The 15,927-nt window shown below is 44.6% G+C and overlaps 1 protein-coding gene across 1 annotated transcript in view; it reads right to left on the reverse strand.

Annotated features, from left to right (window-relative positions):
* The window catches only part of LOC147100910 (uncharacterized), a 68,250-nt gene extending 52,915 nt beyond the window's left edge, over positions 1-15,335 (reverse strand). Inside the window, exons 1-2 of the mRNA XM_085967561.1 lie at positions 15,307-15,335; positions 3,039-3,286 (exon numbers count right to left, since the gene is read on the reverse strand). Coding sequence (XP_085823687.1) covers positions 3,039-3,286; positions 15,307-15,335 — 277 coding nt within the window. The remainder of the gene's footprint in view (positions 1-3,038; positions 3,287-15,306) is intronic.
* Between the last annotated feature and the right edge of the window lie 592 nt (positions 15,336-15,927).

Genomic DNA, 15,927 nt, shown 5'->3' on the forward strand with positions numbered 1-15,927 from the left:
CTCACACCCTCCAAGTGATAAGTGACCTCCCTATTCTTCCTACCAAAATGTAATACCTCACATTTATCTGTGTTGAACTTCATTTGCCAATCATATGTCCATTCTGCAAGTCTATTAATGTCCTCCTGTAATTTGATGCAGTCCTCCTCAGTATTGACTATCCCCCCCAATTTGGTATCATCCGCAAATTTAGAAATTGTGTTTTTGATTCCAAAGTCTAAATCGTTAATATAAATTGTGAACAGCAGTGGTCCCAGCACTGATCCTTGTGGAACACCACTACCCACCTTCTGCCACTGTGAATAGCTACCCTTTACTCCTACTCTCTGCTTTCTGTCCTGAAGCCAGCCAGCAATCCATTCTGCTACTTGTCCCCGGACTCCGCATTCTCTGACCTTGTTCATGTCAAATTTCACTTTTACCTTTACCACCATTTTAACCATGACTTTCTAAGCAACTTTGTATTCCTCTTACGAGCAAGGTAGCAACATTAAAGGCAAAATATATTCCACTGATTTTACCCATAATCCTAAATGTTATGAAGAGAGCTATATCTGCACGCTTGCTATCTCTCTCTCAATTATCCATTGATACCATGTTTTATGTTTTACAGCTGCTAGTTAGAACCGGCATGGGAGCAGAAATGTTGTCACTCACCAAGTGATGTCATGAAGTTTCACTCCAGCTGTGAGGGAATGTTGCCCACAACCCATTCATTATCAATCTGATTTCCTCAATCTGCTATTTTAACACATTAGCTAATGTTTTCACACAAGTTATGGCCCTAGCTTGTGCTCGCTTAACATGGTCATGAACTCATGCGACGAATGGTGATCGTGTGACCTTTCAAATTTGGATGGAACTTTTTAATCCGTCTTATTAAACAATAGTGATCATATGGCCACTCTATTTGTGTCACTTTCTAGCAATCTTATGGGCTGCTGATGGTCATGTGACTGACTTGCTCATTCTCTGTCCTTTGACCTATGCTGGTAAAGGCGGGTAATTGACGGCAGTAGTTGGTGGGTTTCTATCTGGTCTCTGGTAACCAGTTGACTGTTGCCATGCCCACTGTGCTCATTGTTTTATGTGCTGTAATAGATCCATGGCAGCAATATGATTGCAAAATCTTATCTCTTATTGCTCCGTGTTAACTGCTGCTCTGATAACCATGGGACCATACAAAGCAATGACATCACACTGACAGGATGACAATTACACGACAGATGCAATTGACCATTCTTGAAGAAAAATAAATTCCTTCAAAATGTGTTGCCAGGATCCATAAGTAAAAGAAATGTAAATGGGAGGGAAATACTCAATATTTTATTCCCATTTATTACAAAATTAGTCGAGATATCTAGTACAGGCTGGTGAGCAATGGAATAGCAAGAAAAAGAAAACTATAATATATTGGAGGCTTTGCATTTAGCATGCACTTCCTGTTTGTTACATTTACTTCCTGCTGTCACAATTTTGAAGCGACACTTTTGCTTTCATACTTCGTTGACTGGCTCAAGATAAAGCTGCCATAAATCAAATCAATACACTTCGGGAAATAACAACAGAAAATGCTGGAAAAACTCAGCAGGCCAGGCAACATCCGTGGAGAGAGAAACAGGGTCAACGTTTCAGGTCGAAACCCTTCGTCAAGACTGAAAAAGCACAGGAAATGAAACAAATTAAAAGGCCAGTTTGTGGGCTGGGAGAGAACATGATGTTCTTTCCCAGATTGTTCTCTCCCAGCCCCCAGACTGGTCTTTTAATTTGTTTCATTTCCTGTGCTTTTTCAGTCTTGACAAACTGTTTGGACCTGAAACGTCGACTCTGTTTCTCTCTCCACCGATGCTGCCTGGCCTGCTGAGTTTTTGCAGCATTTTCTGTTGTTATTTCGGATTTCCAGCATCTGCAGTATTTTGCTATCGATACACTTGGGGGACATGCACATCAAGAACAGGGTAAGCAACTGGAGAGCGGCCAATGAGAAACTATCAAGGACTTATGAAAACAACCGATCTTAAATGACCAGTCAAGAAAGCTTACCAATAATTAAAAATAAGAAAGTAAAACATTTGAATCATCAAAATGTTTTTGGAAAAAAAAAATCCAGTCGCTATTTTTGAATCATCTTCTGTGTTTAGGTTAAAACAGTAATTATCAGTGTGTTTCTTTCCCAAATTATTTCAAAACAAGCTGCAAGGTGAATTTTAGGAACTTTATCTGGTAAAGCTTCACTGGAAAACTATTTTCAAGTGCTTATTTTTTTAATTCAGCGAGCTAGAGAAAGGGAGGGGAGCAGTTGATAACAGAAGTTGTGCTTCGTTTTGTTTACACAGGGAATCCAAAGATAACACTTCTTCACAGTCCAAGATAAACCCTCGCAATTCTTTGTGTTCGGTTTCAAAATGTCACGAAACTCATTTTAAATGGATTTTAAAGTATGCTGAAAGTTAATCAAACAGTTGTGTTGTTTTCTTGTTCTCCTTTGAGCAGGGAAGGCTAAGAGGAGATTTGATAGAGGTGTTTAAAATCATGAGGGGTTTAGATAGAGTAAATAAAGAGAAACTGTTTCCAGTGGCTGAAGGGTCGATAACCAGAGGGCCCAGACTGAAGGTGATTGGCAAAAGAACCAGAGGCGACATGAGGAAGAACTTTTTTACGCAGCGAGTGGTTAGGATTTGGAATGCGCTGCCTGAAAGGGCGGTGGACACAGATTCAATAGTAGCCTTCAAAAGGGAATTGGATAAAGACTTGAAGGAGAAAAAATTGCAGGGCAATGGGGGGAAAGAGCGGGGGAGTGGGGTTAACTGGATTGCTCTTCGAAAGAGTCGGACTCGATGGGCCGAATGGCCTCCTTCTGTGCTGGACTATTCTATCATTCTATCATTCTATGATTCTATATTCTGCCGCAGCTGAAAATGTGTAACCACTATTTCCTATTGTGCATCCTCTGTTTATTGACATGTTTTGTAAGACTCTTATTCGGTTTTCTAAGTTTGCTCATCTTTAAGCGTGGAAACAGAAAGAATTGTTCTTACCAATTGGAGGGGTATCAAGAACAAAGTAATAGCGAATTCGCGAGGGATTGAGCAACTCGAAAGGTGCGTCGTCGTATGGTTCTATCACCTCTTCCACCTGGTTAAAAATATCGGTTTCCAACTCAACCCAAAACCTGTTTGGGTAGAAATCGTCTTCGCTGATGTCAACCAGCTCAATTACCAGATTCTCGTTCTTCAACAGAATTCTGGGAAGCAAATCTGCAGGAGGCGTCAGTCTTCTCCTGTAGCTGGATGGAAAGATGAATTACACGGGTTAACATCCAAATTACAACTCGGGAACATGTCGTTTGGTCCAACCAGTCCATGTTGATGTTTATCCTCGGCAAAAAGCAGTAGTCCTGATTGCATGAGCCTCCTCCATTCCCACATCCCTTTATCCCCATTCCTTCAAACCAATCTAACTTATTCTTAAATCTTGACATGGTCCCGGCTTCAGTCGCTAACTCCAGTAGTGCATTCCACAGCCTCACAACCCTCTGTGTAAACAGGTTTCTCCTCCTCTGTGACCTAATCTCATATTTAATCTTATATCTATGTCCCCTGGTTCTTTCAGATGAGACGTTAAACCGTCTTAAGGCTCCATCTGCCCTCTCAGATGGACGGAAAAGATCCCAAGGCACTATTTTGAAAAAGAGCAGGGGAGTTCTCCCCAGAGAGATTGAGTAGATTGGGCCTATATTGCCTAGAGTTTAGAAAAATGAGCGGTGATCTCATTGAAACATATAAAATTCTTAAGGGGCTTGACAGGATAGATGCAGGGAGAATGTTTCCCCTGGCTGGAGAGTCCAGAACTAGGGGGCATAGTCTCAGCATAAGGGGTCGGCCATTTAGCATCCACAGCCTCTGGGGCAGAGAATTCCAAAGATTCACAATCCTCTGAGTGAAGAGATTTCTCCTCATCTCAGTCCTAAAGGGCCGACCCCTTATCCTGAGACTATGCCCCCTAGTTCTAGACTCTTCAGCCAAGGGAAACAGCCTCTCAGCATTTACCCTCTCAAGCCCTCTCAGAATCGTATATGTTTCAAAGTGATCACCTGTCATTCGTCTGAACTCCAGAGAGTATCGGCCCAATCTACTCAATCTCTCCTCACATGACAACCCTCTCATCCCAGGAATCAATCTAGTGAACCTTTGTTGCACTCCCTCTAAGTTAAATATATCCTTCCTTAGATAAGGAGACCAAAACTGTGCCCAGTACTCCAGGTGTGGTCTCACCAAGGCCCTGTACAATTGTAGCAAGACTTCCTTATTCTTATACTCCAACCCCTTGCAATAAAGGCCAACATGCCATTTGCCTTCCTTATTGCTTGCTGTACCTGCACGCTAGCTTTCTGTGTTTCCTGTACGAGGACACCCAAATCTCTCTGAACACCAACATTTGAAAGTTTCTCACCATTTAAAAAATATTCTGTTTTTCTATTCTTCCTACCAAAGTGAATAACCTCACATTTCCCTACATTATACTCCATCTGCCACCTTACTGCCCACTCACTTAGTCTATCTATATCCCTTTGCAGGCTCTTTGTGTCCTCCTCACAGCTTACTGTCCCACCTAGCTTGGTATCATCAGCAAACTTGGATATATTACACTCGGTCCCTTCATCTAAGTCATTAATATAGATTGTAAATAGCTGAGGCCCCAATACTGACCCTTGCGGCACCCCACTAGTTACAGCCTGCCAACCTGAAAATGACCCATTTATCCCTACTCTCTGTTTTCTGTCCATTAACCAATCCTCTATCCATGCTAATATATTACCCCCAACCCCATGAGTCCTAATCTTGTGTAATAACCTTTCCTGTGGCACCTTATCGAATGCCTTTTGAAAATCCAAACATACTACATCCACTGGTTCCCCTTTATCTACCCTGCTAGTTACATCCTCAAAAAACTCTAATAGGTTTGTCAAACACGATTTCCCTTTCATAAATCCGTGTTGACTCTGCCTAATCTTTTTATGATTTTCTAAGTGCCCTGTTACCATTTCCTTAATGGCGCCCTTCACGTCACAATACAATTCCCGAGCTCGTCCACCACCGGTTATGCACCAGCTGATGTGGCGCCCAGGCAGTGTAAGATGACCTCCTGGGCCCTGCCTTGAGGGCAGCAGAGAGCTTTCTGCTGTTGGGCAGAGTGTGAAGTCTTGTTGACTGTACCTTGCACAGATAGCGACAGATTGGGAGCTGATTCCTCAGTTTTAAATCGATATAGACCCAAAATCACTTTGCATCAACATAAAAGTGGCATTATGACTGCAGCCTAAGACATGGAACAGCGGGTTGAAGAGCACAGTTCCTTCATTATTCCCACTGGTACTTTGACCCCCCTCAGGACAATCTTATTGTACACGTTATAGTATGAAAATATCTGCTGTATATCATACTCGGATATGTAGGATGTTAAAAAAAAACATGTAGAATAAGGCCCAGCAACAGTCTTGTCTTTGAGTATTTGACTGAAGAGGCCAGTTTTATATTTAGTATGACAAAATAGTTATGTTAATGAGCAGAGGGGAATCCTGCATTTGTCCACTCTCAGCTTAAGAACACGCAGAAGTTAGCAGCCTGGGTCAGCACATGGTGAACTAAAAAGCAAAATTGCTTACAACTTTTTTTAAAGAATTAAACAGAGACAACTCCTAGAAAAGATATTATTCTAATGTACACCTCACGATGGCTCCGTCAGTAGATGCAGCAACCGGTTTGTAGCTAAAGAACGCGAGTCTCGGGTTCAGTTCCTGCTCTGTGCCCCGTTAGCTGCCCTGGACCACGGCGTTTCAAAGAGGAATCACGAGCGATGGGAGGGAAGGCTAAAATCAACCTCAATTTCCTCTCCTGATCGCTAGCCAATTTCTCTGGCTGGAAAGTGGCCGTGCGTGGGCATCTGCGGGGAAAAATTCGGTGGCGGACCCTTTGGGATGCTAACTTCACCAGAGCGCTACTTTTAGCCCCCCCGAAAAAGTTAGCGCTCCCGCGCCGTAAATTGAGTGGTAGCGCCCCAAGCGGGAGGTGGGGCTACTGGAAGCGCTCCCCCTCCTTCCTGGGGCGCTACCATTCAATATGGCGGTGCAGCAGCGCCACGCGTGTCGGCACGTAGCGCCGCGGTATTACAGGCCTCCCTCGCCTGATTAAAGGGGAGGGGCCGCACCGGGGCCCTGCTGGACCACTGGGGAGTGGGATGCCAGGAAAAGCAACTCGGCAATCAAGAGAAGTGCCAGGCTGACCGATCGCGGCCGACACCTCGCGGGGTGAGGCAAGGGGGGCAAGTGCTGGCAGGCGGCCCCAATACAAATGGCCGCCCAGCACCTGCCCTTTAATTTGCACGGCGGCTGCAAAAGCACCGCGCTGACCCTGTCGGGCACCCTCGCTAACAGGAGGCGCAAAGCAACCCCATTTTTCCCCTCTGGTGACAGGATCAGCCTCAGCTGCTGTGCACTCCACAGTGAACTAGCCGACTGACACTCACCGTCTAGGCTCAGCCATGAACGGTCACTTGGGTACCAGAGGGGAACCCCCCCCCCCCAACACCTTCCAGAGAGTAAGGGTGAAAACTGGAGGGAAAAAGAGCCCCCTTTCCAAAAATGAAAAAAGCAGCAAGGAGTTTCCTTTGAAAGCACCAGGACAGGCTCCTCAGCCCTGCACACTGGTCGGAGGACAGGCAAAGGCTGATTGTGACTCGGACTAAAATCCTGAGTTGGACAGAGTGAATGGCGAGGAGAATGGAAGGACCGATGGGGCCAGGGACACTTGTTCTGGGACAGCGGTTTTGTGGCGGGGGGTGGGCGAGTTAGGAGAGTGACATAATGGAGGAGAAACGAGCGAAGGGGAGAGCGAGCGGCACGATTCAGAGGGACATACTGGGAGAGAAATGTAAAGGGCTGACGTGAACTTAGGTGAAACGATGGAAAACGAATCGGGTTTACGAAGCGATGCAAAGCAGCATCAAATACCTTTTAATGTAGGAAAGAAACTCATCCACATGCAACCGTGAGCAGATGGAGTGCACACTAACACTCAAAGATATATTCACTAGAGTTTAGAAGAATGAGAGGGGATCTCATTGAAACTTATAAAATTCTAACAGGACTGGACAGACTAGATGCAGGAAGGATGTTCCCAATGGCAGGGAAGTCCAGAACCAGGGGTCACAGTCTAAGGATAAGGGGTAAGCCATTTAGGGCAGAGATGAGAAGGAATTTCTTCACCCAGAGAGTGGCGAACCTGTGGAATTCTCTACCACAGAAGGCAGTTGAGGCCATTTCATTAAATATATTCAAGAAGGAGTTGGATATATTTCTTAAGGCTAAAGGGATCAAGGGATATGGGGAGAAGGCAGGGACAGGGTACTGAATTTGGATTAACAACAGAAATTGCTGGAAAAACTCAGCAGGTCAGGCAACATCCGTGGAGAGAAATTTGAGTTGACGTTTCGGGTCGAAACCCTTCTTCAAAACTGGAAAGAAAATAAAATAGATCGAAGGCAAGACTGCGATCGAACAAAAGAAGTAAAAGAGACAATAAAAGGTATTCAAAACCAGACAAGATGGTAATAGGCCAGTGGAGACAAAAGACAGCTGAGATTAGGTGTGAAGTGTGCTGGCAGGATAGGAGACAGCTGCCAGGTGGGAGAGAGAAACAAAAGGAAAGGGGGTGGGGGGCGGAAAGGAAGACCCAAAACAAAGGGGTGGAAAAAATTATAAGTAAAAAAGTAATAGGGGCCGAGGTTATGATCTGAAATTGTTGAACTCGATATTTAGTCCGGAAGACTGTAAAGTGCCTAATCGGAAGATGAGGTGCTGTTCCTCGAGTTTGGTTCACTGCCACACCTCTTCTAGACGTAAACTTGAGGAACAGTGCCTCATCTTCCGATTAGTCACTGGACTAATAATCCAGAGGCTTGGACTAATGAACCGGCGATGCGAGTTCAAATCCCACCACGGCAGCTGTGGAATTTAAATTCAGTTAAACACATCTGGAATAAAAAAGCTAGTATCAGTAATAGTGACCAGGAAACTACCGGATTGTTGTTAAAAAAAACCCATCTGGTTCACTAATGTCCCTTTAGGGAGGGAAATCTGCCGTCCTTACCCGGTCTGGCCTATATGTGACTCCAGACCCACAGCAATGTGGTTGACTCTTAACTGCCATTCAGTTGTATTCAAGGCGGCTCACCACTCACCACTCACCACTCACCACCGCCACCTTCTCGAGGGCAATTAGGGACGGGCAATAAATGCTGTCCATGCCAGCGACGCCCACATCCCGTGAATTAAAAAAAACACACAATGCTCATGAGGTCTCGGCCCATCATCACAAATGGTGTATTTTTCATAGACCATCATTACCCAGCAGGTATCGACTATATCGGACATCTCAGCCATTGGAGGGAGGTAATTCTGAGTTATTCATCTTTCAGTATAAATGTGTGTTTTATTCACCTGCTCCTTTGCAGCCTGTATACCTGTGAAAAATTGGTCCTTGAGAAGCATAAAATTTAAACCATGCAATCTGCTCAGGGTCATAACCCAAGACAGAAACACTGAACGTAACATTTCCTCCGACTGGTTTTGTCATGAGACAAGTTTGACTTTCTGTTCCACTGCAACTTCCCTGATCAGAAACTGTGACCATCCCGTCAAGTTCTAGATGCAAAAAGAAAATAAAGCAAACCATGAGAAGTGAGCGCACCGATATCTCGAAGTTTAGATTTCTTATGCTAAAATGAAGAATTATATTTTGCTGGCCCTTCGCCCTGGGATCTGGGTTCAAAGTTAGCTTAGACTGATGAGAGCTTCCAGGCAGCAGACATTCTATGTGAAACGCATTTACACAGTCTTAATTCAGCTTTTAATGGCTATGGTGTATAGCTTAAAATTCCTCTTACTTCCACACTACTTGACAATTTCATTAAGAGAGGCCACGGAATAGCCAGTGTGTGAAATGGAAAAACTAATCTGGTGGAGTAGCTTTGCTGAGGTTGGGGGCTGAGGTGCATTGCTGGGGCAGTGTAAAGGGAGCTTCACTTGGCATCCACATTACTGTCCATCTTTCCTACATTATAACAGTGACTGCACTTCAAAAGTGGCTGTGAAGCACTTTGGGACATCCTGAGGCCATGAAAGGCACTATATAAATGCAAGTCTTTCGTTTAGCTAACCGTACTATTCCAGATCTGAGAGTGGCTGATACTGACGCAAGGTAATGAAGTATAAAGTATTCCAACATCTAGCACCAGTTAAATTCAGAAAAAAGTTATAGAGTGAAGCAGATATTACCGGGTTAATACATGATAGATGAATGAAGCCCAGTCTATTGCATTCAAAACATCAGATAATGTTTGGTATCTAACTTCCTCCCACACTCGAAAATTTGACCAACTTATTGCTGATAGATGCCAGATTGACACTGTTGGTGCTTAAGGGGTTGGATCGTCTAGGGTCGAGCAAGAAACTGGAGGATGCATTTTCATCTTCAGGAAGAGATGACAACAGTCAGGAGAAATCGGGTGGTTGCTACCTTGCAGGCGGACACGGGTTCTACAGCTCACAGCTGTAGTGTAAGGTGCATCAGCACAAGTTCCAGAGCCTCAGGTCGGAGACAACTGCCACGAAATGTACCAGAGTCTGATGAAGACAATATATTAGATCAGAGGGTGGACATCCCCGCTTCCCCTGTGCCAGTGCTAGTTAGTGCCAACAATGTTCCTGTTCAGCCCCAGGATTGCTGGGGTCTCCTGTCCCGGGCCATTTAAATAAGTCCTTTGCTGGCAGAGGGACAGGAAAACAAGGTTCTCAGTTTCAGACCTCTTAGGTACGGTTTTGTCACCAAGTTAAATAAACTATCTGAACTGTCACCATTTCCAACCACCCAACCCAGCCTGCAACACCTTTCAGGTTCTCTAGAAGTCCGCAATAGCTTTTTCTACTTGCATTTTTCATTTTATAATGGCAAATATTTAAACGCAATCAATCACTAATCATAGCCTCTCTCTTCCTCTCACCAAATTGCCTTGCAACTTGTTACTGTATCCAAGATGGCACACACCGACTGTAATATTCTGCTATGTTGTCCATGGACATTGGACAGTCAGGGGGTAACTTCGGGCTAACTGTACAATAAGACAGCTTTCAGAAATCTAGAAATTGATTGGGAAGAGGGATATTTGAGGAATGAGGAAATCTGATATTCTGGTGGTTGAATTAGTTACATATATGCAATGCCTGTTGAAAACTTGCCTCAGGGCTGCATATGAAACCAGTCTTGAGGAGTGTGATGGAATACTCTCCACTTGCCCGGATGAGTGCAGTTCCAACAACACTCAAGAAACTCGACACCATCCAGGACAAAGTAACCCGCTTGATTGTCACCCCATCCATCACCTTAAACATTCACTCCCTCCACCACCGGCGTACCGTGGCTGCAGTGTGTACCATCTACAAGATGCACTGCAGCAACTTGCCAAGGCTTCTTCGGCAGCACCTCCCAAACCCGTGACCTCTACCACCTAGAAGGACAAGGGCAGCAGGCGCATGGGAACATCACCACCTCCAAGTTCCCCTCCAAGTCACACACCATCCTGACTTAGAAATATATCACCGTTCCTTCATCGTCGCTGGGTCAAAATCCTAGAACACCTTCCCTAACAGCACTGTGGGAGCACCTTCACCACACGGACTGCAGTGGTTCAAGGCGGCGGCTCACCACCACCTTCTCAAGGGCAACTAGGGATGGGCAATAAATGCCGGCCTTGTCAGCGATGCCCACATCCCGTGAATGAATATTTAAAAAATTGTGGCTTAAATATTGTTCATCTCCTTTTGTACAGACCAGTTAACTCACTGAAAAATAACGCTGGTGACACCCAAATTTATTTAAATACTCGATCATTACCACTAATGACACTGACTTTACTGTGGTGTGATCTTACCTTGGCAGTTGTTAATTCCATCCCCATTATACCCTGGCAGGCACTGACAGTAAAATAACTGTGTCATCAAATCCAGTCTGCAAATTGCTTTCTCGTGACAATAGATTTTTCTGTAATAGCATTCAGTTTGATAGGGATCTGCAAAACAGATGAGTTACGACTGGATTTTGCCTTTGCAATTGGGCAAGGGTTTAAGGCTTGCAGGAATCTCCAATACTTTACCTTTTTTTGAGGATAATGATCGTGCTTTTAAATGATTCCCATTCTGTATTCTGTTTTTACATTATCCTAACTACAACAAGCAACTTGCAAAAGTTTAATAAAAGGGTTTTGTCAAACGTTATTATAAAATCAAAGGCCTCTCCTAATCCCTAAATGAGTAAATGCAGTCAGTTATTTATTGGTAGTTGTTGCTGATTGTTCAGGTAGTCTTTCAACGGATTTCCTTCAAGTTCAGGAAATTGGCATCATTGGACTGCACTGGTTCAAGAAGGCGGCTCACCACCACCTTCACAAGGGGCAATTAGGGATGGGCAATAAATGCTGGCCATGCCAGCGATGCCCACGTCCCAGGAATGAATTTTAAAAACGGAGTGACTGCTGCCAACGACCGGAAGCTGTGCAGAAGCGTTCTGTGTATTAATCTGGAAGCTGATATCGATGATGTTTCTGTTTTTTCTCACAGCGCCCGCTCCCTTCCCGGCTGTTTTTCCCCAGAGCCCATGATTCGCGAAGCCAACAACCAAAAAAAATCGCTTAGACTTCGTTGGCAGCAGTCGCTGCCTAAAAATAAAATTCTGTGGCTTTCTTATGAATATAATATTTGAGCCAATCAGCGGCTCGTGTGACATATAATTGAACAGTGTGATATTTTCTGGCTTGTGATGCACATTTTGCAGAACCACCCATGCATATTAAACACAAGACTTGATTATATAGATGACGAAAAAGAATTGCTCTGAATATTCCAGCATAGGCACCTTTCAGGCAGGTTTATTTCACGGTGAAGGTGATCTAACCACACGAGAACCCTGTCATTGGATGGTGGGGGGAAGATTTCTTTGCATTAGCTGCAACGTCTGCTGCAAGATTAATCTGTGCAACGTCATTTTCACTTTTCAGCAGCGGTTTTATAAATAAAACAAAAATCTTTGTGGCAAAGCCTCTGGGGCTACTGTCCATGTCACAGAGTCATAGTATCCGACAGCACAGAAGAAGCCATTCGGCCCATCGTGCTTGTGCTAGCTCTTGGTCTCACTCCTCCCGCTCTTTCCCCCAGAGTACTGCAACTTTCTCCTTTTCAAGTATTTCTCCAATTCCCTTTTGAAAGTTTCTATTGAATCTGCTCCCACCGCCCTTTCAGGCAGCTCATGCCAGACCACAACTCGCTGCGTAAAAAGATTCTCCTCATCTCTCCCCCTGGTTCTTTTGCCAATTATCTTCAATTGTTCATATCACTGTTTACAAATCTGGCAAATTGTCTTTAATGTAACATTCCGGATCCCCCTTTGTGATTATTAAACCCCAGGTGAGATTAGGCTTGCATTACACCCATGTTAAAGAACTCCAGCCTCAAACACAAACACTGCAAATGAACGAGCCCACGTCTGATAACTGGTCTGATTAGCGATGCCTGGTGACTGACTACAAGTCAGGTCAAGTGGTTCTGAACTGATTCCCACATTAACCACTATTTAACAGTGCTGGATCTCACCTTCCACTGACAATTCAGAAGAAGCATTCTTTGCCTTCCGTATCAACAGTGCCAGAAGGATGATTCTCAGGCAAAAACACATCTTGACCGTCAAGTTTTCCTTCGCATTAATCTCTATAACGCTGCCAGGTTACTGGGCAATAACACCGTGACAGGATCAAACTCTCGGGGCTGGGCCGCTCCATTGTCTCCCCCACACTCTTGCCAAGGTTTCTCGACAGTATTGACCCCTGGCTGTTTATTTCCAAAGCTGCGACCATTCGGTGCCCGTTTTAATGCGTCACAAACCAGGGCTGGAATGCCCCAGAGTGGCGAGACCGCCCAGGCCGGGCGCTGGCGCTGGCACCGGCGGAAATTCGCAGTTGGACAGTGGCAGTACTCCGCAGGGAACTCAAGCGATGGGCTGAGTTACTGTCTCTATAGAATCAAGTTCTCTAAAGTGCAACTTTTAACAGAGCTCACTGTGTGGCAAGTAGACCGTTACTTAGGAAACCACAAGGTCGTTTGAAAACTACTAACTGCGGGAGGAACAAGATACGCGCGCGCAATAATCTGACAAACGGTAATCCACGTTTTGTGCTGTTTGTGCTCCGTTGGGGAATGGTTGTAATTCCGACATTCAATGGCCAGTAAGATAGTCACTGATTGAAGGCAGACTTCAGGCTCAAAACAGAGACCTTCCTCAATATCTAGTTCCAAACACTGCTTTAACTCATTTCTCAAGTGAATATTTTCCACTTATTCCACTTGTGGGCAAGTTCAAAACTAGAGGCCATCAATATAAGACAGTCACTAATAAATCCAATAGGGAATTCAGAAGGAACTTCTTTACCCAGAGAGTGGTGAGAATGTGGAACACGCTACCACAGGGAGTGGTTGAGGCGAATAGGTGATGTATTTAAGGGGAGGCTGGATAAACACATGAGGGAGAAAGGAATAGAGGGATATGGTGATGGGGTGAGAGGAAGAGGGGTGGGAGGAGGCTGGTGTGGGGCATAAACACCGGCACCGACCAGTTGGGCCGAATGGCCTGTTTCTGGGCTGTACATTCTTCTATGTTCTATGTAAAAGCTCGCATACAATAGAATACCTTCTGTTACTCTCTGTGCTACTGGTTACAATTACACTGAAATCTGCAAGTTCAGATTGTTTAGTTCTTAGCTTCTGTTCTGCAGAGTGGACGGTGGGTATTTATGGTGCATTTACAGCACAGGGTCACTGTTGGTGCCAAGCAGTTTCAGCGTGGCACTGACGGTAAAGTTGTGCGTTTTTAATTATGGTGCAAAGGTCTGAATGAACTCGGGATTTACCTGCAGTTACGCTGTAAGTGTAGTGTTTGGTTTAAAGCAACCCCGCTTTCTCTGATGCTGCTGTTGTGGTGTAAATACGTCCAAAGCACAGAAAACATAGCTTTAGTCACCAGTAAAAAAAACCTGATTTATACAATAGAAGGTCTTTGGTGCGATAATTTCTGGCGTCCTATGCAATGTTCCCTTTAAGCTGTGTGACCGCACGGTCTGGAGATCCCGCACCAGCCGCTTGCCGTGCGCGGAGATTTAAAGGGGCCACACAGTCCGTTAAAGGGGCCGCGCACCCAAAAAATATTACAGGGAACATTGATCCTATGTACAAATGCTCCCCTCCTCCCCTCTCATCTTCTGTGTACAAATCATTGCACAATACCCCTCCCACCCAACTCATTCTGTCCCAGGACTTCAGGATTGAGGAACTCCTTGCCTCTTTCACTCTTCCCTTCTGCCAAGATTTGGCATCAGTTACCAAATCCAACACTGGAGGTGTGGACCTGGTCTGGGTGCGATGGCGATCTGGTTTTGATGTTTGTTTTGTTGCTGATTAAAGTAATTTTAAAATGTCGTTGACCTCTGTGACTGATGCCTCCACACGGTGACACATATAAATGGGTAAGGGGGGTGATTGTATTCTGAAAAGCTGATATTTGGTGTCTAGTTTTTTAAAAAGCACTGGTGATAACCCTACATTCTCCTACAATCTTTCAAAACCCAAACTCGCTTCCACAACAATTACTTTTTTTGATTTATCGTATTTTCTCTCCTGCTCTTTGAGGTGGTGTTGTCCTGTGATCTGGACTTTGGACCATCATCTGGAAATATTAATGAACTGTAATTAGCCCTCTCTTATACTCGGATTTGGGCATTGCATGCATAATGACTGCTATGTCTGTAAATACATTGTGAATCCAAGTGTACAACTGGCAGTTCCTTAATGACCCTCTGTGACTTCCACCAATACTGGCAGGAGCTCGTGGTCTGGCACTGCATTCGCGTTCTGTTGGTGCCAGTATAATGTCAGCTGAGCCCATGATTCCGAATTGATTGCCCATCAAGGCTTGCAGCAATGTATTAGGCTGAGAATGGCCAGCTTATTTACAACGTTCTTATTAACAAGTGTACGTTTAAGTAAACTATTTACAATAGTGTTACTAGAACTGCAAGGCTCAAACAGCTTGCTTCCTGCTATTGAAAGTTTGTTTGGAAACAATTGTTTGTACAGGTTGAGCATCCCAAATCCAGAGTTCCGGAATCGGTAAAATGTTCCGGAATCCGGACACCCTGAGGTAGGCTTACCAAAGCGCACCGTACTCGGGCTCTTGCATTGTTCCACGGAAGCTCAGCGTAAGCTCAAGGAACAGCACCTCATCTTCCGATTAGGCACTTTACAGCCTCCTGGACTCAACATAGAGTTCAACAATTTCAGATCATAACCACGGCCCCCCATTATATTTTTATATATATTTTTTATCCACACCTTTGTTTTGGCCCTTCCCCCTTTTTTTCTCTCCCACATGGCAGCTGTCTCCCATTCTGCCAGCGCATTTCACACCTAATCTAGAGCCATCTTTTGTCTCCACTAGTCCGATCACCATCTCGTCTGGTTTTGAATACCTCTTAATATCTCTTCACTTCTCTTTTGTTCTTTCATCCCCATTCCCCAGCCCCCAAACTGGCCTTTTAATCTGTTTCATTTCCTGTGTTTTTTCTCAGTCCTGACGAAGGGTTTCGACCTGAAACGTTGACTCTATTTCTCTCTCCACGGATGTTGCCTGGCCTGCTGAGTTTTTCCAGCATTTTCTGTTGTTATTTCGGATTTCCAGCATCCGCAGTATTTTGTTATCTTACCAAAAGCGCAACCTGGGCTCTGGGCTTGAACATGTTTCTGATGTCCAAAGTCTGGAAATATCGCAACCT

This window comes from Somniosus microcephalus, chromosome 25 (genome assembly GCF_052327205.1).
Source record: "Somniosus microcephalus isolate GS21.2 chromosome 25, FLI_Smic_1.0, whole genome shotgun sequence".
Classification (NCBI taxonomy): Eukaryota; Metazoa; Chordata; class Chondrichthyes; order Squaliformes; family Somniosidae; genus Somniosus; species Somniosus microcephalus.